Source organism: Mercenaria mercenaria, chromosome 9 (genome assembly GCF_021730395.1).
Source record: "Mercenaria mercenaria strain notata chromosome 9, MADL_Memer_1, whole genome shotgun sequence".
In the NCBI taxonomy this organism is placed as follows: Eukaryota; Metazoa; Mollusca; class Bivalvia; order Venerida; family Veneridae; genus Mercenaria; species Mercenaria mercenaria.
The window spans coordinates 58,015,778-58,037,739 of record NC_069369.1 but is presented as its reverse complement, the minus strand read 5'-3'; the positions used below and the strand labels follow the sequence as shown (position 1 = coordinate 58,037,739).

The window sequence follows — 21,962 nt, the reverse complement described above, 5'->3', positions numbered from 1 at the left end:
TTGTCATCCAGTGAAAACGCCAGATTTCTTTTTCCCGTCTTTCCATCAGTACAAATGAACACTAGAGTACCTTACCATAAGCAAATTAAGTCGCTGTAGAATTAAATAAGTAATCTACCGTTTCTGCATTGCCGTGTTGCATGATTTTATTTGGAACGAAGCCGTTCTGACTGTCTACGTCACATTTCCCGTTGTCGAAACAGACTACCTCGATTTTAAGATGATGGCTACCAAAATCCAAGGCAATGAATTTCCCCGTTTCTGAAAAATATCAGAGAATATCAATTGAAATTTGCAAAGAATGGAACTTTGATTCGTATCAAGGCTTCAATATTTAACCCTTACCCTGCTAAGTTTCTAAAATGGAATGGTCCATCATTCAATTTGGAAAGTACCAGTTATTATTTGAAGGGGTGTTCAATGCCTCAACTGAATTTGAAATATCAACAGTCTTCTCCAAGTCCGTTCAGAAAATACCTACAATCCGGATTTAAAATTATCGTACCAGATCATATCAACTTTTTTTAAAACTCTCAAGGTTTAATTAAGCAGTAGCCGCAATTTTGGCAAATGTCATACCACTCCAATTAAATTTTAATTATAATTAAAACATTAAGTGTTTTACGCCAGACAGCTTTTCGAACATTTACGGTTTTTAAAAGGACACGGAATTAATGTTCTCTTGGTAGTGGGTGGGGAATGCAGAGTAGACCTAACAGGAACATCTCGTCGCTTTATTTCTACAATGCCTTAACTAGCTTTTTGATAGTTTTGGGAAACAATCTTTAAAGATTTGAGTGTCGGTGACTTCACACTATTTACAGCCTTGTTGAACTAAAATTTTAGACAGATGGGGAATTTGTGTCCTTGCATTACTACCATAAACTGTTTATGGTAGTCATGCAAGGACACAAATTCACCATCTTACAGAGGTCATAGAGACATACCTAATTACACTAAAATGTCAATTCTGCCAAAAATGGACTTGCACCACTCTGGAATTAAGGCGACGACCTGTCAAACCTTGAACAAAAATTCCAATTACTGGTTATTCTTGATCTGCAGAACTTATTTCTCTGTATTGACCAGACTTAATTAAAGAGTATAAACTGACGGAGTTGATACAGCTGTCTGCCTTGTTGAACAGTTTCTTTTTGTACAAAATACAATAAACCAGTGTCAGAGCAAAAAGGCTTCAAGATGCTGAATGTGTTAGTCAATATGTTGCAACTTTAAAGGTGTATTGTTCAAACTCTTTGCAAATATTTTAACAAATTCTTCCAAAGCCTCGTTTTGAATGTTGGTAAGACGTTCTAGTGATCTAAGAAACGTTGGAAATAAATTGAATTAATGAAATACGGGCTTTGATTGATGACATTGTGTACATGTATTTGATTGTACTGAAATCTGAGTTTGACTGATAGCAATATATAACTGTGGAGATTGTTTTACTTTGCAGAAGCTAAACATTGTATATAAAAAGCTGTTCGTGTTATGTCCAGGCTACGTTTGCCCTGACAGCTATGGTCACTTTGTGACCTACCCGCTTTTAAGGTGGAGGAAGACCCATCGAGTCGTTCCATGCTTATTTTATGCACTGAAACAAAAACTTTCCGCATGCAATGTTTACAAAATTTATCGACGATAATTTCCTATAATTCGACACAGGAATGGTGCCGAAACTAGATCGATAGCATGGGTTATTGCGGCGTTGTTGGTTTCAACGTGGAACAACTCCTGGGGCTATTCAAATTTTGTATAAATATGCCCCTTTTTACAGTTTATTTCAGTTATATAGCAGCGGGCAGTTAACCTAACCAGTGTTCCTAGATTCTGTACTAGTACAAACCTGTTCTCCGCAAGTAACTGCCAACTTCCCGACATGTATCATTCAGAGGTGGAGGACGAATGATTTCAGACACAATGTCTTTTATCATATCGTCACGGAGAACATACGCCGCGCCCGGGGATCCGTAGATCTGCGCTCTCCATATTGAGCTGACATTTCCCGAGATAGAAATTCAGAAAAAAAATATTTAAAAAAAAATAGAAAGATTATGTAGTCGGCAGGCAGACTAGTATAAACTTTTTATGATCTAAATCAATTACTCAGTTTTATCCAGGTGTTGAAACTATAATTATTAAAGGCGTCCAAACATCTAAACACTGACACATTATTTTGACCTTGCTTACTTTTAAATCATAGTCATTTTTATCACGACAACACATTTTCTGGTGATTTCCTTTTTCAAATTGGATACCCGGATAAAAAAAGAATGCAATATGTACGTAACGTGACACTGTATAGTATAGGATTATATGTTCGTTATGAAATCACAATTTTTGAAATTTGACCTATTAATATTATGTAACTGATACATGTACCTTACTGGGAGTATGAAACACAATTGAAATAAATGAATTACTAAGGGATATGTCCTTAATATATTTGTAAAAATTGAACATAAAGTGTTTTTTTTGTACATTGTAGGTGTTCTGTTTAATTAAACACATTTATGTAGTCTGTACACTTTCTTCTTACCTGTGCCATTTGGAACATCCCGAACGAAACTTGGCCACATTTTGACCTTGGCCTGATCGTGTGTAGCTTTATCCAGGCCAAAGTCAAGGTTCTCATTGAACAGCTTTTGTATTTTGTTATAGTCTTCATCTGACAGACAAAATGGCTTGATGATGTTGTCATTCTGCAAAAAACAGGTATTGCGACTAATGAATTGACATGCACAATAAATAAACATAGCATGCATTCCGTTTCTTTTTTATCCAGTTTGCTCCATAATACAGTTTTTCAGCCATTTCAAGTTCAGTTGTTAAAATGTCATTTTCGACAGCCCCATAGTACAAACAAATATATGCTTGCCCTTAAACGTTTACCCGTTTCTGAATGGCATATGTTCTTTGATAAGATTTTATTAAGTTTTATCGTGTTGTTCATATAGTGAGACGGAAATAAACTATTTGAATTAAATACGAATTTGAAACAGAATTTAAAAAATAACATTAAAACTCTAATAGGTAAGTTTAATCAGTATATTGCAATGTTATTCGCCATCAGTGTTTAATTTAATACTAATTAAAACTACCGATTGTAAATGATCGCATTAAGAAGCATTGTCAGATATTGATTTTGAACTCTTATATTTTTTTAAGGAATAGAAATGCTGGATTGTTTAATGAAAATCAGCTTGTCGAATGTCCCAACGTGAAAGACTACCGAATATTCTGTTACGGATTGATTTAAGGAACAAAAAGATCCATGTGTTAAATACACGTGTTAGTGTGTAATTACCCCCCTTTAATATGAATATAATATACAAACAGCGGAGCACTTCTTTTGGTTTCAATATACGATATAATTTATAGTTTTAAATTTGCATTTGATAGATATTGGAATAGTTCAACTATCTGAAACCATTCATCACTCATTTCGCGCGAAGGGAGTTAATAATTATTTTACAAACTTGTACTTATTTCTAATAAATTTTGACTAGATGCACATCTTTAATAAATGAGTGTGCAATAATTCTTATATTGATAGCATTGATACTTTTAATAAATTTTTTCTTATGCTAAAATAACTTACCTTGACTGGTCGACTAGGACAGGAATATCAAATGTTGACACAAATAAGTATGAATATTAAAATCGAACAAATCCATTTTTTGACCAAAATCTAATTATCCACCTTTAAGTAGTTTAATCAGTATCTTGCATCAGAGTGTTGACTTACTAATTAAAACTACTGATGGTGATTGATGACATTTTAGAATATTGTCAGTTAATGAATATTCTTATTTTTTTGAGAAGGGACAGAAACGCTTTGCTATAAAAAATCAGCTTGTCCCTTTTTTGTGTATGTGTTTGTGAATGACTGCTAACTAGCTATTGTCGAATGAATATCTTTCTAATATTAAAGATTTCTATGGGATGCTGTTTTACTATTTATTCACTATCTTGTGATATCACAAAATTATTTTGTGATATCCTTAATTCATGTTATGATATCATTTAACGAATTTTGTGATATCCTAAAATACAGTGCAATTAATGATACCCCTAAAATTTAAGATATCATTAAATTATTTTGAGATATTCTGAATGAGTTAGTGATATCATAAAATAATGTAAGGATATCAGGAAATTGAAGACTGGATCTCTCTAAATACGATTAGTTTTTAGTTCGACTATTCGAAGAATAAGTAGACTATCCTACTCACCACGGCGTCGGCGTCGGCGTCACACCTTGGTTAAGTTTTTCGTACCAGTACACATTTTGACAAAGTCTTTTGAGATAAAGCTTTGAAACTTTCAACACTTATTTACCATCACCATGGCCAGTTATATGCAAGAGTACATAACTCCATCAAGGATTTTGGCTGAATTATGGCCCCTTTTGACTTAGAAATCATGGTTAAGTTTTTCGTACCAGTTCATATTTTGACAAAGTCTTTTAAGATAAAGCTTTGAAAATTTCAACACTTGTTTACCATCACCATGTCCAGTTATAGGCAAGAGTACATAACTCCATCAAGGATTTTGGCTGAATTATGGCCCCTTTTGACTTAGAAATCTTGGTTAAGTTTTTCGTACCAGTTCATATTTTTTGTAAAGTGTTTGATATATGGCTTTGAAACTTTTATCACTTGTTTAGTATAATAGTCTCTATCAGTAGGAAAGAGAAAATAACTCTGTCATCTATTTTGGCTGGATTATGGCCCTTTTTGGACTTTGAAATTGGTTCTGTTTTCATACAAGTCCATGTTTTGTCAAAACTATTTGACATATGGCTTTTAAACTTTGAACACTTGTTTATCATTATGATTTCCATCTGCACCCAATTGTATAAAGCTTGGTTAAATTAACCCTGGGTTAAACTCTAACCTTTGGTTATCTTTAACCAAATCTGGTTAGCTAACCAGTTTGGTTAACCAATTGTATAAACCAAGATAACCAAATGGTTAGTTAACCAAATTGGTTAAAATTAACCACTGGTTAATTTTAACCAATCCGTCCCGTCATGCGGTATTTTGGTGGTTCCGGTGACGTTATTTTCGCGGAATTTGTCAAAGCAGAAGACAAAACAAAAAACATGGAACCTCCAGCCTCCAAGAAACCTAGAGTCAGGGCCAAAAACTTTTCTATGTCGGAGGTGGAGGTGTTAAAGACCGCAGTTACAGATAACTTCAGTACAATTTCAGCAAAACACTGCAATGGAACAGGTGGAATCACAAAGAAAATTCAAGACAAAGTAAGTTTCAAAATGCAATTGACCAATTACCCCATGATCCCGAGATGTACTGTATATTTACACAGGTTCATCTCCGTAATCTAGCATACGAAATGTCCTTTAATTCTTTTTCAAAATGTAGACCAATGTTATTTTACTTAGTTTATTAGTTTTAATAGATTTCTAATCTCATGAAAGTGTATGCATGTTGTTTTATACTCTATAATATGCCTAACTTTCGCTTTGATATCTTACTTTTTAGCCGCTTTATTTTTGTTATTTTCTGTATTCTTTGTTTGTCGGAAAATAGCTCATGAGCAAATGTTTTTTGTTAAAATTTATTCGACGTAATATAAAGATTTGTATCTTAAAATTTCAGGCCTGGGCGACCATCTGTGAAAAGGTAAACAGTGTCGGAAATGCGAAGCGGTCCGTCGCTGAAGTGAAGGAAAAGTGGCGTAACCTCACTAAAAAGGCAAAAACTGAGACCACCATGCAGAAAGTGTCCATGCAGAAAACCGGGGTGGACCACCAGCACCATTGCCTGATCCACTCCTGGATGATATTGCTGGATTGTTCTGTTCTTCAGCCTCCTTTCACGGGATACCAGGAGCTACTGACTGTGAAACTGTCACGATAAGTTTACGTGAGTATTGACAAAAGGCTATGTATATGTTCAAATTATGTAGATTTCCGTCTACAATTCTAAAGAAAATCGATGTGTAAATGTAAACAGGCATAGAATCTAATGTTATTTAACAATTTAAACTTTAATAGTGTCAAATGTTAACTGATGCTGGCACCATCATCTATAAACAAATATTATTTACACGCACTATAGCAACAGCCAATCAAATTGAACATGGCAAGGTTATCTCCCTTGTACTTGAGGCTACCAGTGGGGTTTTTAAAACGGCTGATCTTGCTAATTAAATTAAAGCATTAATATTGCTACCATGAATGATGAGAAAGAAATCTAAATGAACCGAAATTATTTATATATTAATACAAAAAATTATCACGGGACATCCTTGTCACCATAATATTTTCTATACTGTATGCTGCAGTAATGATATTTTTCTAAACTGTTAAGTTCCTTAATTACTTTTACATCTTAATACCAGGTCTAGATGAAGAGGATGCATATGCAGATGAAATTCCTAGTATGGTTATTAATGCTGAAGAGTTGCAGAAAGTAGATGAAAGTAAGTACCTGTAGAATCTAGATCAATTTCTTAAATGTAATTAAACTTTCATTACAATGTTGGTATCAATATATCTAGACTATACATTACAGTTAAACAACTTGAAACTTGAAACTTTAATAACCTTTGTTTCCCTTCAAAGTATTTGCAATGGATCAAAGAGCAAAATATATTTTCCTGTTTTAATATCATTTACAAAAGTTAGTAAGTTCAATATATAAGGTTTTCATTTTTCTTGAGCAATCCTTTGAATACTGATGTTTGTTTTGAACCAACCATTGAATATTTCAGTATCATCAGCAGCAAATTCAGCAGCACCAATTCAAGGCAGCAGGGCTTCAGCAGCACCATGTCCAAGCAGCAGTACTTCAGAAAGAGGTAATTTTAATAAAAAAAAATTTGAACTTCAATTGCAATTCATTTTTTTGCACCTTCAGATGCCATGATGAGAACTTATAAAAGCAGATTTTGAATTTTATGAGCAACACATGTACTGAAACTTGATGATGAAAATATATTTTACATAATTATGTACAAAATAAAGCTTATTTTAAGAATACAAAGTATTTATTTCCAGTCTTGCATCCATTATATATAGTGTATACATCTTTGAAACCACTCTCCTTGTGGTTTCCTGTAAGAATTTCAGTTTAATGGCAAGTCCATTAATGATTGAGGCTGTAAGGAATATTTCTTCTCATTAATTTCAATATGATATCTTGAAACAAAAGTTAATTTGCCTATTTGATAATCATAATCAGTTTCCAAATTTCAATTTTCATATTGCATAAATTTACAATCTGGAATGTGTGTATATGTAGTCCATATATATGTGACCTATGTGATATGGTAAGCATAACAAAACTGCCAATACTCTTTAATACATGTTGACCAGTACAAATCTATATTCTGAGTGAGAAACTTTAATAACCTTTGTTTCCCTTCAAAGTATTTGCAATGGATCAAAGAGCAAAATATATTTTCCTGTTTTAATATCATTTACAAAAGTTAGTATGTTCAATATATAAGGTTTTCATTTTTCTTGAGCAATCCTTTGAATACTGATGTTTGTATTGAACCAACCATTGAATATTTCAGTATCATCAGCAGCAAAGTCAGCAGCACCAATTCAAGGCAGCAGGGCTTCAGCAGCACCATGTCCAAGCAGCAGTACTTCAGATAGAGGTAATTTTAATAAAAAAAAATTTGAACTTCAATTGCAATTCACTTTTTTTGCACCTTCAGATGCCATGATGAGAACTTATAAAAGCAGATATTGAATTTTATATGCAACACATGTACTGAAACTTGATGATGAAAATATATTTTACATAATTATGTACAAAATAAAGCTTATTTTAAGAATACAAAGTATTTATTTCCAGTCTTGCATCCATTATATATAGTGTATACATCTTTGAAACCACTCTTCTTGTGGTTTCCTGTAAGAATTTCAGTTTAAAGGCAAGTCCATTAATGAATCAGGCTGTAAGGAACATTGCTTCTCATTAATTTTAAATATGATATCTTGAAACAAAAATTATTTTGCCTATTTGATAATCAGAAATGAGTTTCCAAATTCCAATTTTCATATTGCATAAATTTATATCTGGAATGTGTGTATATGTAGTCCATATATATGTAACCTATGTGATATGGTAAGCATAATATAACTGTCAATACTCTTTAATACATGTTGACCAGTACAAATCTATATTCTGGGTGTATACAATTTGGTAGCTAATTAATCAAATCAATGAAAAAAAAAGGTTTGATTCCAGCTGACAGTTTTTACTATGTCAAGTAAAATGTATGTATTTTAAACAGCCTATAATATGTCTTCTTTCTTATTTCAGAGCCCCTTGTTTGTGACAAGTCTTCAAAACCTCAAAATGAACTAGTCAACCATTTCACAAAAATGTAGGTAACACATTCAAATATTTGCAGATTTGCAATTGTATATATAATTCTTCCAAATTTCTTACTGTTTTGTAAGTTCTCCTAAATCACATTGATAATCTATGAATAATACCCAAGAATGTGGAATTTAGAATACCCAAGAATGTGGAATTTAGGTAAAACAGAAGTCCCCTAGATTAAACTTTAGTATGGTTTTATTTAAATATTTTCTTAGCAGAAATTTCACCAAGTGAATAATGTATGTAACATTTTAAAGTCACAAAACTGAGTGATTCTGCCAGCCTCTAAATATCAGGTGTCATTCATATCTGGAGATAGACAGCTTACTTTGAAGGAAGGAGTGAAGGAAACCTTCAATTCATTTCAATTCTGAGGGTCATGCATGATTGTTATGTGCCATTCAAGTGTAGAAAACACAATCTTAACATGAACACTGCATAAATACATGTATATTCATTTATTGTAACAGGCCACAGAAAAGTCTTAAAGAGCTACAAATGGAGTTCTACACAGTCTCTATACAAAATGAGAGGGAAAAGTTTAAACTCATACAAGAACAGACAGCCTTATGCAGAGAACTTAGAGAGAACATTCCGAAGTTGTCCTTAGTTTTGGATGCATTGTGTACAAAAAAAGATGAAGAGTGACTTTTATATTGACTTGAATACATTGTTTACTTTTTGACAATTAAATTTTATCTGTACTTGTTTCAGTATAAGCTGAAGTGCTCAACATAAATAAAAATCTGCTGTAATCAGATACTTTTGTGTTTGTCAAAACTATTCAATGAGTTAGTTTAGAATTGAATAAGAGAAAGAAACAAGCAATGAAACAATTTTCAAATTTTATTTCCTTGTAATGCAATATGCTGTATGCATAGCAGAAATCACAGTCACTCCAGAACATGTTAAAAAAAGGTGTTGGTCACATAATTTCTGACTCCACGGCCATCCTGAGGTCCCTGGTATTGGTCTGGCTGAGGCTGCTCATCATCATCTTGAGGCTCCTGTGGCTCAGGTTCATTCCAAAGTATGGCCAGGTTATGGAGGACTGCACAAGCCACAATCACTTTACTGACCTTTGCTGCTTTCATTCGAACCTAAATGTACAGTTTCAATTGTTCATTTATCATTATTCTGATCTTAAAACACAAATCTATAGTATTGCGTTATAAGCAGGCAGGCAGAAAGTTCTGAAAGTTTAACCCTAACAAGTAGTTCAAAGATAAATACATTTTTTTAAAGAAAATATTCTAAACCACAAAATAATGATAATGTTGTTTAGCATTTCTCCTGAAAAAAAGTCATGACTCGAACATTGAGTAGACTGAGGACTCATTTTCACATTACCTTTATAGAAATGTTAATTATTCATTTCTTTCAGTAAAAATGTATGCTAAAATGCACCTTAATATCATACATGCTGACATAAGGTTAGCATTTGCAATAAAACAATAGAATCAAGGATGCTTGATATAAAATACCTCAGAATGCAAAACATGAAATTTCCTTTTCCACACTCCAAAAGTCCTCTCTATAGCATTTCTTGTAGATGTGTGTGCCCTGTTGTACCTGTGAGTTCACAAAATACTTGATTAAATACAATATTGTGGCTACAGTATACAAAGACACATTTGTAAAAATGGCAGATATTTAACAGAAGTTATGTGTCTGTCTTTACTGAAATGAAAATACAAAAAAAGGAAAACAAAATACCTCTCTTCTCTCTCACTGGTTGGGTTGAGATAGGGTGTCAGCAGAAATGGCCTACATGGATATCCACTATCCCCTAGCAGAACACCTTTTTCAAAACCTATAGAAAACATGTATTTGTAATCATAATCATTTCAGTGTGAATGATGGTCTATGATGAAAAATATTTCAGTGTATTTAACAGTATTGTACTGAGCAACTAAATGAAAACAAACTAAATTTACTGTTCTGCTACATTAAATCTAATCAAAACAGACAGGTGCTTGTTGTAGAGTATTTACACCTATTAAGTTTGCTTTCCAGCAAAAAAGGCACTGCTTTAAATTTGCAAACATTTATCTGTGTTCATAATTATACTGAATGTTTGATTTTTTTGTAAGATTATAATTGGTTTTGGTAGTAAAAATAGCGCACCAAAAAGTTTGGATTGATTTTTTCCAATGGAACTGCCTGGCCATGAAGCATTTATACTGGTGAATAGCCCTGATCAAAATACAACAGAAAAATACATAATGTTTAAGTAGTATCATAATCATAGAATTATGTTATATTGTGGTAACATATATTACAGTGGTGACTGGGGATGTAACTTACATTTTTTCAGTATGGTTTGAATTTAAACTTTGACATAAAATATTGACCTCCTGACCCAGTTTAATCACCTAATGTACATAGACATGTGCTTTTGACATTTAACATACTGTCACCTTAAAGAAAGAGATCATCTATTATCTGTTATGAATTTTGAAAATATGATTAATAACCAAATGTTAATTATTAATTTAGAAAATGAATGCAATGCATACACAATAAACATTAGAATTCATATAATTGCAATATATTAGCTACTTTGTGTGAAATAAAGTTATGACTTCAACAGAAATGAAATATGGAGCTGATTCCATAAACATTTGCAGTTGCCTGGAAGACACTACACTGTATATATATTTACAGTTTTTTTTTCTCATAACAAATCACCATTTACAAAAACTGTATACAGTCAAACATGTCTACATAGACCACCCTTGGAAGAGCCAAAATGTGGTCTCTATTGAGAGGTGGTCTTTATTCACAGGTTAAAATACATTGTAAATGTTAAAATGGGAAACAAAACATGTGGTCTTTAGAGCCAGGTGGTCTCTGTTCAGAGGTGGTCTTTATCACAGGTTTGGCTATGGTATATTTATCATATAGCTGCATCTCATTGCCAGTAAATATGTATTGAAGTGTATGTTAGGCCATACTACTATCAATTAACTCCCAGTCACTATTTTTAAGCCTTATATTACCAGCCCCATTTTCTAAGATCATCTATGGGATATTTCTATAAACAATGTAATAAATCATTTTCTTTCAATTCTTATTGTTTAAAAATAAAATAATTTGACAAAATTATCTATCACATGTCATTTTTTTCTCTTTAAACCTTAAGTTGGCACCTTCTAATAAAGATAAAGTAAAATATCTGCCTTTGAAATAAAAATAACATACATTTTTGCCTACCCCTTGTGAAGAAAATTTACCATTATGCTAGTAATTGATATAAAATGGCCTCAGATACAAGTTAGAAACACTAAACGTGGGTTCTGCTATTCAAGGAACATGTGAAAAGTAACTTCATAACTTTTCAGTGGTTTTGATGCATTTATATTAACTTGTTGACAGATTGTGGTCACAAAATGTTCCATTTAAGAAAGAAAAAGAAACAAGATATTTACACAAAAATAAACTTTTATTGCTATAATATTATATACACATATGATACAACCAAAACCATTTTACATAAAATAATGATGTAGGATAGTGATAAATTAAACAGTTTGATGACTTATTATCCATAAGTTATGAAATAAAAAAAATAATTTAGAATCAATACCCATTTTGTAGCTTATATCCAAACACAACACTGGTAATGTATTTCAACAATTTCAATATATGCTTTCACTAAATGTGTATTATGCAAATATTTATTCCCAAGTCTGTAATTTCTGATGCTCCAGCATGCACTTTTGTTACTGTATCATTCATTGTCCTTGGCTGTCTTCAACCTAGTTAGTGTACATGTACCTAGAATAAAAAATAAAATTATATCTTTGCTTTCCATGTAAAAATGTGAAGTGTTAAATTAAAAGAGATAAATCTCTATTTTGCTTTCAAATGTAAACTTGTTGAAAAGTAGATGCAAACTACTGAAAAAATGTTATCACTAATTTAAATGAAATATTCAATCCTGCATGACTAAACATTTAGGGAGGCTGTATATACTCTGACCTGTACTGTAATACATTCAGCAACTAAATAAAATTCTAATATGTAATTTTTTTTTTTCAAAATTGAATTACTAAACTGTTCAAACTTTTCATTACATGTACTGATATCTGTCTATACTTTTATCCTCATTTATAGACCTGTTTTATATGCCTACAGTAGAAAGAAAGTAGATAGATGGTAAAAACTGTGCAGCTTAACATAAGCCTTTATTTCAACAGGTTTTCTTTATTTTATTTTATTTTTTTTAAAGTGTGTAAGGAAAAGTTTACAATTATCAAAAAGACATACCTTACTGGCCATTGGTCACTTTCAGGTAACTAACCATCTCAATTTGTACCATAACCTAAAATATGCAGTAATATAAAACAAACACTGTTTAACCCACATGAAAAAATATCTGAATATTTCTGAATTTTTATCTGAGTCATTGCTGAACATTTCTGAATTTGGCTGAAAATCCGCTCTGTGCTAATTTCGGAAATTCAGACATGTTCAGACATAAATTCAGTAATATTCAGACATTATTCAGAAACATTTAGATCAATTTAGAAATGTTCAGACATGGTTAAATGTTCAGACATGAATTCAGAATTATTCAGACGTACTTCAGACATCAGTTAAGTTACATTTAGAAAATAATCTCAGACAACAATAAAGAAATATTAGGTCACTTCTCATCTCATTTAGGGGCGGGACACGGTTCCCTTCAGCCTGGCCCTTGACTGGGCCTGATTTATATGCGTTCAATGCTTTATTTTCAGTGCGTTTTGAGGGGTTGTTGACTTCTTAAAACATCGTCCTCTGAAACTCCACTTACATTAAATTTACTAGACAAGTGCTGAAAAATACAGAAATTGTGTGAATACATCTATCCCCCTACTGACATACTGTGTCGCTGTCACATATTACCGTTGTGCGTCAATGATTCTGCTCGATTTCCATTGAAAAGAGACTCCTATCTTATATAATAGAACAAATGACATTTTTAAAAATCTACGTACCTTATAAATAAATTCCACGTAGAATGTTAAACTATTGTAATAATTCCGCGTTTGTTTTCACATCCACACCACCAGCTACACGTAAGAAAGACAAAGCGCCCGTCATTCTCACACCGGTATGACGTATTTAAATTTTACGTCAGTGTTTACTACACATTCTAGCATAAAGCTGCTTTTATTGTCACTTTTCGGGGGTGTTTTAACAGGAGAGTAAACGTGTGTTAACAGAGATTCCCGCGCTCACGTGCTGTTAGAAGATATTTTTATATATGCGCGTTCCATGGCAAAGTATAAACGTAATACGGTCCCAAAATGGATAATGCAAAGGGAAATGACGTCAACGTGAAAAAAAACAAGGGATAATGCATTCATTTACTTGGTTTAACGCGTTTTATGCTAATTAGCGCACGTTCTTTTCGTGTCATAAAGTTTAGACTTGAATTAACCCTACCCGGGTCTCAGCATAAACGAGCACGTGCGTTGACGTCACGCGACCCGCCAGACATTTGAAATATTTGCTGTTAAGAGTACACAACTTTATGGCAACTTTTTTTCTACCTCAACTTGTTTTTTGTTGTTGTTTTTTTTTTTGCCGTCTTTGTTGCTAACGCAAGTGCTTGTGATGACACAGATGCATTTTCAAGCATCTGGCTCGGAAAAAAAGAGCTTTAAAGTGGTTGGCCGAATATTTACGAGTCGAAAAAGTATTTTTTATTTTTCAGAAACTTATTTTTTAGCAACTCTTACATTGATATCTCGTTCGGAAAATATTATTTATAGTAGGTGTTGTAAATTGTTAGTCTTAACTAGACTACCCACAAAATAACAAACACCTATTGCAATGGCAAGATGTACACTTTATTGTGCGACAAGTAAGAGGGGAGACAACACATAACAATTTCAAACATGTATATTGATCTCACAATATAAACAAATGCAATTGTATTTGATGCATAATTGTTATATAAATAAATTATTTATATAATTTCATGTACCTTACAAACAGCTTTAAAGTGTATAATACACGGAGGACGTAAGATACATGTATATATCGGAAACTAACCGTAGTACATATTTGTTATTCTACAATATCAGTCTCCCATCACAACATGCTTTACCAGAGTTAAAGCTTCATTCGTCAAAGAAATACTGGCCATACAGGAACAACCCTCTATTGAGGAAACGTGGATCCGTAACATGCGCGGAGTTTTTCAACTCCTCAGACTATTTCTCTGAATACTGAAACGACGGTATATGTTCAGAAGCATGTTCATACCTTAAGATTATTGTTTCATTTTTACTTGATATAATGAGCGTATTTACATCTTTTTCGGCCTTATTTATACACAAATACAACAATGTGTGAATTTGAATAGCATAAAGTAGATGTAACTAGTACAGAAACTTGCGTAGAACTGATTTCTTCGCTACCAAATACCCGCGAAAAATCCCGTGCACAAAATGGTTCAGTGATTTTGTGCTTCGCCGTGTTAAGACATATGTTCTCCGCTATAATACGTACCGCGGAGAACTGCAAATCAAAGCAAGGGTTGCTAGTCAGCAAATTTTCAGTCTAAAATGGCCGAATTCAGCATTTTCAGAAAGAAATGCCTGTACCGTTGATACTTTGAACTCATTAGTATTGTGTGAGAATGTGTTAATATTGAAAACGACTTGGTTGGTAGCTAAATGGTTATTTTAATGAAAACTATCATTTTTAACACTGTCACTGATGTTTCTTTTTCCTTTTTAAATTGGGGACGATCAGCATATTTGCGGCTATCGTATTCTTAAGTGCTCCAAATTGTTCCACAACAATAAAAAAGTTTGATTTCAAGTCCAGACAATTAAAAATATTTTGGACATATACATATGTTCATTAAGACCCAACACAACCTAGTGACGTACTTTTCTGTCCCACATGAACTGCGTGAAAATCATTCTGATAATCATGATTGGTATAATACTGTTGTTTTTTTTTAAGATGATATGTAGAAAAGTAAGGCACTGCATGAATTAATCTGCAAACTTCTTCAGTCAATCTTTTTCAGTATAGCGCCATAGGCTATTAAAGCGTAGCTAAATAGCGTAGAAACGAAATGCGGTCTAAACTCAGCCCTGTATTTATTGCTTTCAATTTGAGCCGCACCATGAGAAAACCACCATAATGCATTTGCGACAGCATGGATCCAGACCAGCCTCCGTGCAGTCTGGTCAGGATCCCAGCTGTTCCCTTTCAAAGCCTATTGCAATCAGAGAAACCGTTAGCGAACAACATGAATTCTGACCAGACTGCTCGCATGTTGGACGCAGTCGCATTTCTAGTAGGCCTACGTTGGTTCACTCATGGTGCGGCGGATATTATTTCAATTATAATGCATTTAAAGACATTCAACACAATGTGTCCTGGCCTTATATATATTATGTCACTGTGAATTTGAAACTGTTTACTAGTACTTTTTTGTGTAAATCAGTTACCATCATGAATAAAAAATAAAAGGCTACAGTTATCACAATTCAGTATTGCGGTTCTTCAAAGGGGATTTCAATTAGGCCTAAAAAATTGTTTCCGGTAACATGCTTAAAATAAATAGGGTAGGTAGGTCGGAAATGTTCTCCTTTTTTTTGGATTTTTTTAAGGGAGACTGTTCGGAAATTATTTTTATGTCAAAAAAATGGACACACATAAGGGGGTTATGCGTTAAGAGCATCGGTTAGATGATTTCTAACATCACTGGCCATGTTTAAAGCATAAAAAGGGCCATGTTTAAAGCATACATTTAAGTGCAGTTTTGCAACTACTTGTTAAAAAAGTTGAAAAAAAATTTTCCAAGGCCATAAAAACATTTAGGGTCGGGCCAAAAATTTCAGGTAGGTCGGGATACCGGAAACAAACATTTTTTTTAAGCCTTAGAGAAAACGTTATCGAACAGCAAAGACCATGCTGGTCGCAAAACCACTTTGTTGGTTTTCTCATGGCGCGGCCCATTTTAATAAATGCATCATAGATAGATGTGAATTTTCCCATTTGACAACAATTGTTTTAAAAATAATTACACTACAAACAATATCACTCAGCAACAACATTTGCACACAGTCATAAATGAAATGAAGTTGTATTAATAAAATATTTCTGTCAACACTTAAAACCCCATAGGGAACCCCTGGTAGGAAGGGAGGCAACCATTGTGAGATACAACAGTATACATACCGCGATGATTACAAGTGGCCTGGACATTTATGGAGTGATACCGTTTTCTGTTTACATAAGCTGCCTCTTGATCTTTCGGCGGAGAAATTATTCTAACATGTGTGCCATCTATACAACCAACAACGCCGGGAAATTGTCTTATTTTATAAAATCCCTGTTGAACAGTCCGTCTTTCGTCATCCGTCGTTGGAATCGTATGTATTCGTCCTTCAGTGAAAATAAAACGTCCGTCACCCTGGTAATAGTCCGGGACACAGTGGCAATGTCGACACCAAATGTGTCCCCGATTAACTGAAGAAAGCACCCAGATGCAAAAAATCTGAGTGCTATCAGTATTTGCTGTCGTGCAGTCAAAGAAAAATTACGGTTCGTCCCATGTCGAAGTCGATCCCCAATGAGGTCCTCTAGTCTGTCCAAATTTTCAGATCCAAATCTGTAGCGTCGTCGAAGTTCCTCGTTGTCCAAGTCGTCAGTTTGTCTGTTTACTCGTCTAAACTGTCTAGGTCGTCTGGCGTTTGGTATAAAGGCAGCCATTTTGTATATTGGTTAACTTTTAACCAGTATCAGAGAGGTTGGTTAAATTTAACCAGAAACTTGCTTTGGTTAAATTTAACCAAAGTTTTGTACAATAGAATAACCGGAACTTTTACCAAAATGATAATTTAACCAGCAGTTAACCCACTGGTTAAATTTAACCAAGCTTTATACAATTGGGTGCTGAAGGCAAGAGTAGGCCTACATAACTATTTTGACTGAATTATGGCCCTTCTTGGACTTTGAAATTGCCTCATATATTGCCATTTAGTGCAAGACTTATCAAAATCAAAGTAATACAGGAACATTGTTTGTCTAATCTATTTATTTCTTTTGTCTGAATATCCGTGGAAATATTTGACCCCATTCTTCAATCAATTCTTCGAATAGTCGAGCGCGCTGTCATCAGACAGCTCTTGTTCATATCTTAGTCGGATTTAATGATATCCTAAAATCGTTTTAGTATATCACAAAATTAATAAAACAGAATAAGATATCATTTAGAATGAATTAAGGGTACCATTAAATAAAACTGAATATAAGATATCCTAGTACTCGAATTATAGATATTACTTAATCATTTTATGATATCTGTAAATACATTTAATGAAAACCAAACAATAACGGGAATTTCTGATATTGATAAATGAATTGCTAATACATTTTTTGTATCACAAAATGAAACTGTGATATCCAGAAATGAATTAAGGATATCCTAAAATGTATTAATGATATCGAGAAATGAATTTGTGATATCCATAAATGAATTAAGGATGTCACAAAATAGTAAATAAACTGTAAAACGGCACCCCATAGAGCTTCAATGTATAGCCATATAGTTCAATGAACTTTAGCAGTAAAATTCCAGATCAATGCAGATATGAGGTCGATGCCGTGCACCAATTAACACAGAACTAGTACCCTACATCGTATTGAACGATATTTCAATGTTGATGTATTAACGTCAGTACTAACTGAAGTTTATATAAAATATTGTACATGTAAACTGTAAGTTAAAGGTCACCTACCACAAAATCGGTATAATCCGGTAAAAGCCCGAAAAGTGATTCTTTAACCTCGTCTATAGTCAGTCCTTTAATTTGTTTATTCATCATTGACCCTCGGGACACAGAGGCCCGAGGGGTAGCCTTAAACATCCCCACTAAATCTGAGCTGGAAGAAGACATTTTCAAAATATCACATGTACAGTTTATGTTTTAAATTTGCAATACACAAAAAGCAGTGTAAATATTTTCTCCACACACGCAATATGCGTTCAGTTTACACACTATGTATTGAATAAAAGGTTTAAGAGCTACTGTGAGTGTAAAGCGTCTGCTGATAAAAGATAATTATCTTTCTTATGATCCGGGAATGAATGACATTTTGTTCAGCTGTTTGTTGTGAATCTGTAATTTGTTTGCTATTTTTTATACAGAAAAAAACCATACGCAGTATCTATCACTTTGATTCGATTGATTGGTCGATCGATCGATTCTCAAACTGATACTCTTTTCAGTCATTCACTTTAGCTCATTATTCGAGATAGCATATATAGTGTCATTTTTATTGTAAATAATTTGCAAAAAAACTCGGACTTGTACACTGAAAAATTATCTATTTAGTGCAAGTTTCATATGTATCAAGCCGCATTTGCCAACTCTCAGATGAATGAATATAATGTTTTCTTAATAAAATCGTTGTTACGGGCAACAGAAATAATATGTTCAATTTTTCAAGTGCTTTGTATTCAACATCGTTCATGTCATGTTACATAATCATTGATTTCTCTAGATGGAGTCAAGTCATTATGTACTTCAAGACGGCAATGAGCATTAATTTACAAAGACACTAGGATTTCAAGCGGACGTATTAATTACCGTTTGGTTAAGAAGTTACAGTTTTAGTCTGGTAATAATCTACACAAAGATCAAAGAATATTCTCATATTCGAATAACCAAGCTGGTCTATAACAGTTTTATTTATTTATTTATTTATTTATTTATTTTGTTTGGGTTTAACCTTGCAACGTCACAATTATAGGTCATATGGCGACTTTCCAGCTTTGATGGTGGAGGAAGACCCCATGTGCCCCTCCGTGCATTATTTCATCACGAGCGGGCACCTGGGTAGAGACACCGACCTTCTGTAAGCCAGCCGGATGACTTCCTCACATGAAGAATTCAACGTCCCGACTGAGGCTCGAAACGATGAGGGGCAAGTGATTTGAAGTCAGCGACCTTAACAACTCGGCCACGGAGGCCCTTTCTGTAACAGTTATTTACACTAGGATCAAAGAACAATATCATATTCGAATAGCCAAGTTGGTCTATAACAATTTTAATTTGGTAATAATTTACACTAGAATCAAAGAACAATTAATATCATATTCGAATAACCAAGATGGTCTTTACTAGTTTTAGTCTGGTAATAATTTATACAAGTATCAAAGAAGATTATCCTATTGGAATAACCAAGATGGTTTATTATAGTTTTAGTCTGGTAATAATTTACTCTAGGATTGAAGAACAATCTCATGTTCGAATAACCAAGATTGTCTATAACGGTTTTATCTGGTAATACTTTACTCTAGGATCGAAGAACAATATCATATTCGAATAACAAAGATGGTCTATAACAGTTTTAGTCTCGTAATAATTTACACTAAAATCAAAGAACATTATCATATTGGAATAACCAAGACGGTCTATTATAGTTTTAGTCTGGTAATACTTTACTCTAGGATCAAAGAACAATCTCATATTCGAATAACCAAGATGAACCTTACTAGTTTTAGTCTGTTAATAATTTACTCTAGGATCGAAGAACAATCTCATATTCAAATACCCAAGATGGTCTATAACAGTTTTAGTCTGGTAATAATTTACACTAGGATCAACGAACAATCTCATATTCGAATAACCAAGATGGTCTTTACTAATTTTAGTCTGGTAATAATTTACACTAGGATCAAAGAACAATCTCATATTCGAATAACCAAGATGGTCTATAACAGTTTTAGTCTGGTTATAATTTACACTAAAATCAAAATACAATCTCATATTCGAATAACCAAGATAGTCTATAACAGTTTTAGTCTGGTAATAATTTACACTAGGATCAAATAGCAATTTTATATTCGAAAACCAAGATGGTCTTTCCTAGTTTTAGTCTGGTAATAATTTACACTAAGATAACAGAACATTCTTATATTTTAATAACCAAGATGGTCTATAACAGTTTTATTTATTTATTTATTTATTTTGTTGAGTTTAACCTCGCGCCGACACAATTATAGGTCATATGGCGACTTTCCTGCTTTGTTGGCGGAGGAAGACCACAGGTGACACTCCATGCATTATTTCATCACGAGAGGGCACCTGGGTAGAACCACCGACCTTTCGTAAGCCAACGTCACATGAAGAATTCAACGCCCAGAATGAGACTTGAATCCACATCGATGAGGGGGAAGGGATTTGAAGTCAGCGAACTTAACCATTCGGCCACGGAGGCCCCTTTATATAACGATTTTAGTCTGGTAATAATTTACATTAGGATCAAAGAACAACCTCATATTCGAATAACCTAGATGGTCGATAACGGTTTTAGTCTAGTAATAATTTACATTAGGATCGAAGAACAATCTCATGTTCGAATGACCAAGATCTTCTATAACAGTTTTAGTCTGGTAATAATTTACACTAGGATCAAAGAACAATCTCATATTCGAATAACCAAGATGGTCTATAACAGTTTTAGCCTGGTAATAATTTACTCTAGGATCAAAGAACAATCTCATATTCGAATATCAAAGATGGTCTATAACAATTTTAGTCTGGTAATAATTTACACTAGGATCAAAGACCAATCTCATATTCGAATAATCAAGATGGTCTTTACTACCTTTAGTCTGATAATAATTTACACTAGGATCAAAGAACATTTTCATATTCGAATAACCTAGATGGTCTTTAACAGTTTTAGTCTGGCAATAATTTACACTAAGATCAAAGAACAATCTCATATTTGAATAACCATGATGGCCTTTACCAGTTTTAGTCTGGTTAACATTTACACTAGGATCAAAGACCAATCTCATATTCGAATAATCAAGATGGTCTTTACTACCTTTAGTCTGATAATAATTTACACAAGGATCAAAGAACATTTTCATATTCGAATAACCAATATGGTCTTTAACAGTTTTAGTCTGGCAATAATTTACACTAAGATCAAAGAACAATCTCATATTCGAATAACCAAGATGGTCTTCACCAGTTAAAGTCTGGTAATACTTTTCACTATGATCAAATAGCAATTTTATATTCGAAAACCAAGATGGTCTTTCCTAGTTTTAGTCTGGTAATAATTAACACTAGGATCGAAGAACATTCTCAAATTCGAATAACCAAGATGGTCTATTACAGTGTTAGTCTGGTAATAATTTACACTAGGATCAAAGAACAATCTCATATTCGAATAACCAAGAAGATCTATAACAGTTTTAGTCTGGTAATACTTTACAATAGGATCAAAGAACAATCTCATATTCGAATAACTAAGATGATCTGCAATATATTAATCTGGTAATAATTTAAAGAAGAATCAAAGAATAATCTCATATTCAAATAACCAAGATGGTCTGCAATATATTAATCTGGTAATAATTTAAAGAGGGATCAAAGAACAATCTCATATTCGAATAACGAAGATGGTCTGCAATATATTAATCTGGTAATGATTTACAGAAGGATCAAAGAACAATCTCATATTCTAATATCCAAGATTGTCTATAATAGAATGTGTTCTGCTAGTCCAACAAGTAATAATAATATTATTTGCGTAAACCATTATACTGCG

At 33.2% G+C, this 21,962-nt stretch overlaps 3 protein-coding genes across 6 annotated transcripts in view; 1 reads left to right on the top strand and 2 right to left on the bottom strand.

Annotated features, from left to right (window-relative positions):
* Positions 1–21,962, bottom strand: part of LOC123546218 (hexokinase-2-like) — a 92,907-nt gene that overhangs the window by 28,495 nt on the left and 42,450 nt on the right. Inside the window, exons 11-14 of the mRNA XM_053550579.1 lie at positions 19,916–20,141; positions 18,131–18,316; positions 2,543–2,705; positions 119–261 (exon numbers count right to left, since the gene is read on the bottom strand). Coding sequence (XP_053406554.1) covers positions 119–261; positions 2,543–2,705; positions 18,131–18,316; positions 19,916–20,141 — 718 coding nt within the window. The remainder of the gene's footprint in view (positions 1–118; positions 262–2,542; positions 2,706–18,130; positions 18,317–19,915; positions 20,142–21,962) is intronic.
* On the top strand, positions 4,846–9,020 carry LOC123562493 (uncharacterized). 4 transcript variants are annotated; one of them, XM_053551477.1, is made up of 7 exons: positions 4,846–5,269; positions 5,628–5,894; positions 6,373–6,453; positions 6,745–6,831; positions 7,552–7,638; positions 8,310–8,373; positions 8,843–9,020. In XM_053551477.1, the coding sequence occupies exons 3-7, from the start codon at positions 6,414–6,416 to the stop codon at positions 9,018–9,020; spliced, it is 456 nt and encodes a 151-aa protein (XP_053407452.1). In that variant the 5' UTR covers positions 4,846–5,269; positions 5,628–5,894; positions 6,373–6,413. The 4 variants fall into 4 exon arrangements, with proteins under 4 accessions (XP_053407452.1, XP_053407454.1, XP_053407455.1 ...); XM_053551479.1 differs by having other exon boundaries at positions 6,694–6,831; XM_053551480.1 differs by lacking the exon at positions 6,745–6,831.
* Positions 9,206–10,403, bottom strand: LOC123544655 (putative nuclease HARBI1). Its single transcript, XM_053551481.1, has 3 exons — positions 10,089–10,403; positions 9,857–9,944; positions 9,206–9,472 (listed from the first exon to the last, which is right to left on the bottom strand). Exons 1-3 carry the CDS (start codon positions 10,196–10,198, stop codon positions 9,281–9,283), a joined length of 390 nt encoding a protein of 129 aa, XP_053407456.1. The 5' UTR covers positions 10,199–10,403; the 3' UTR covers positions 9,206–9,280.